Source organism: Cryptomeria japonica, chromosome 1, assembly GCF_030272615.1.
Source record: "Cryptomeria japonica chromosome 1, Sugi_1.0, whole genome shotgun sequence".
Taxonomy (NCBI): Eukaryota; Viridiplantae; Streptophyta; class Pinopsida; order Cupressales; family Cupressaceae; genus Cryptomeria; species Cryptomeria japonica.
In genome coordinates this window covers 581660371-581660935 of record NC_081405.1, presented here as the reverse complement: position 1 = coordinate 581660935, position 565 = coordinate 581660371, and the positions used below count along the sequence as shown (strand labels likewise).

Below are 565 nucleotides of genomic sequence, written 5' to 3'. Positions count from 1 at the left end.
AGCCTCAAGGGCTCTTATTTTTGCTTCATTGTTGGTAGCACAGCCAATATGGCCATACATACGACTCACCATATTTCCATCCTCATTTCAAATGACTGCTCCAAAACTGGTCTGTCCCGAGTTACCTCTACAAGCCCCATCAAAGTTGAGTTTTACCCAATTGCTATGCGACTTCTCCCATCTGACCTCTTTCCTATTGATTCTTATCTTGGGATGGTGGAATAAAACATTTTTGAAGGACCAATTCCTTTCCATTTCCATGTCCAAATCTTTGAATTTGAATTTTCTGACATTTTGTGACTTACCACAAATGACTTCTTCTATGCCTGTCTTCAGATTGTCCATGACTATTTCTACTAGCTTGGCCAATTCTTTGAATATTCTTTTATTTCTCTCTTTCTAGATATACCAAACAATCATTGTTGGACCAATCAACCATAGGATGCCCCATTTTGACTAACTAGATCATGGCCATGCAACAAGGAAGTGTTTTAGAGTCATACTTCTAGCTATAAATAGACTAACCATTTCTAGGAACCAATTCCAACACCTCCGAGCAAACCTG

General features: G+C 38.9%; 1 protein-coding gene across 1 annotated transcript in view; it reads right to left on the bottom strand.

Annotated features, from left to right (window-relative positions):
- The window catches only part of LOC131858134 (uncharacterized), a 402-nt gene extending 330 nt beyond the window's left edge, over window positions 1-72 (bottom strand). The window contains exon 1 of the mRNA XM_059211165.1: window positions 1-72. This exon is cut by the window's left edge and continues 330 nt beyond it. Coding sequence (XP_059067148.1) covers window positions 1-72 — 72 coding nt within the window.
- Window positions 73-565: the final 493 nt, after the last annotated feature.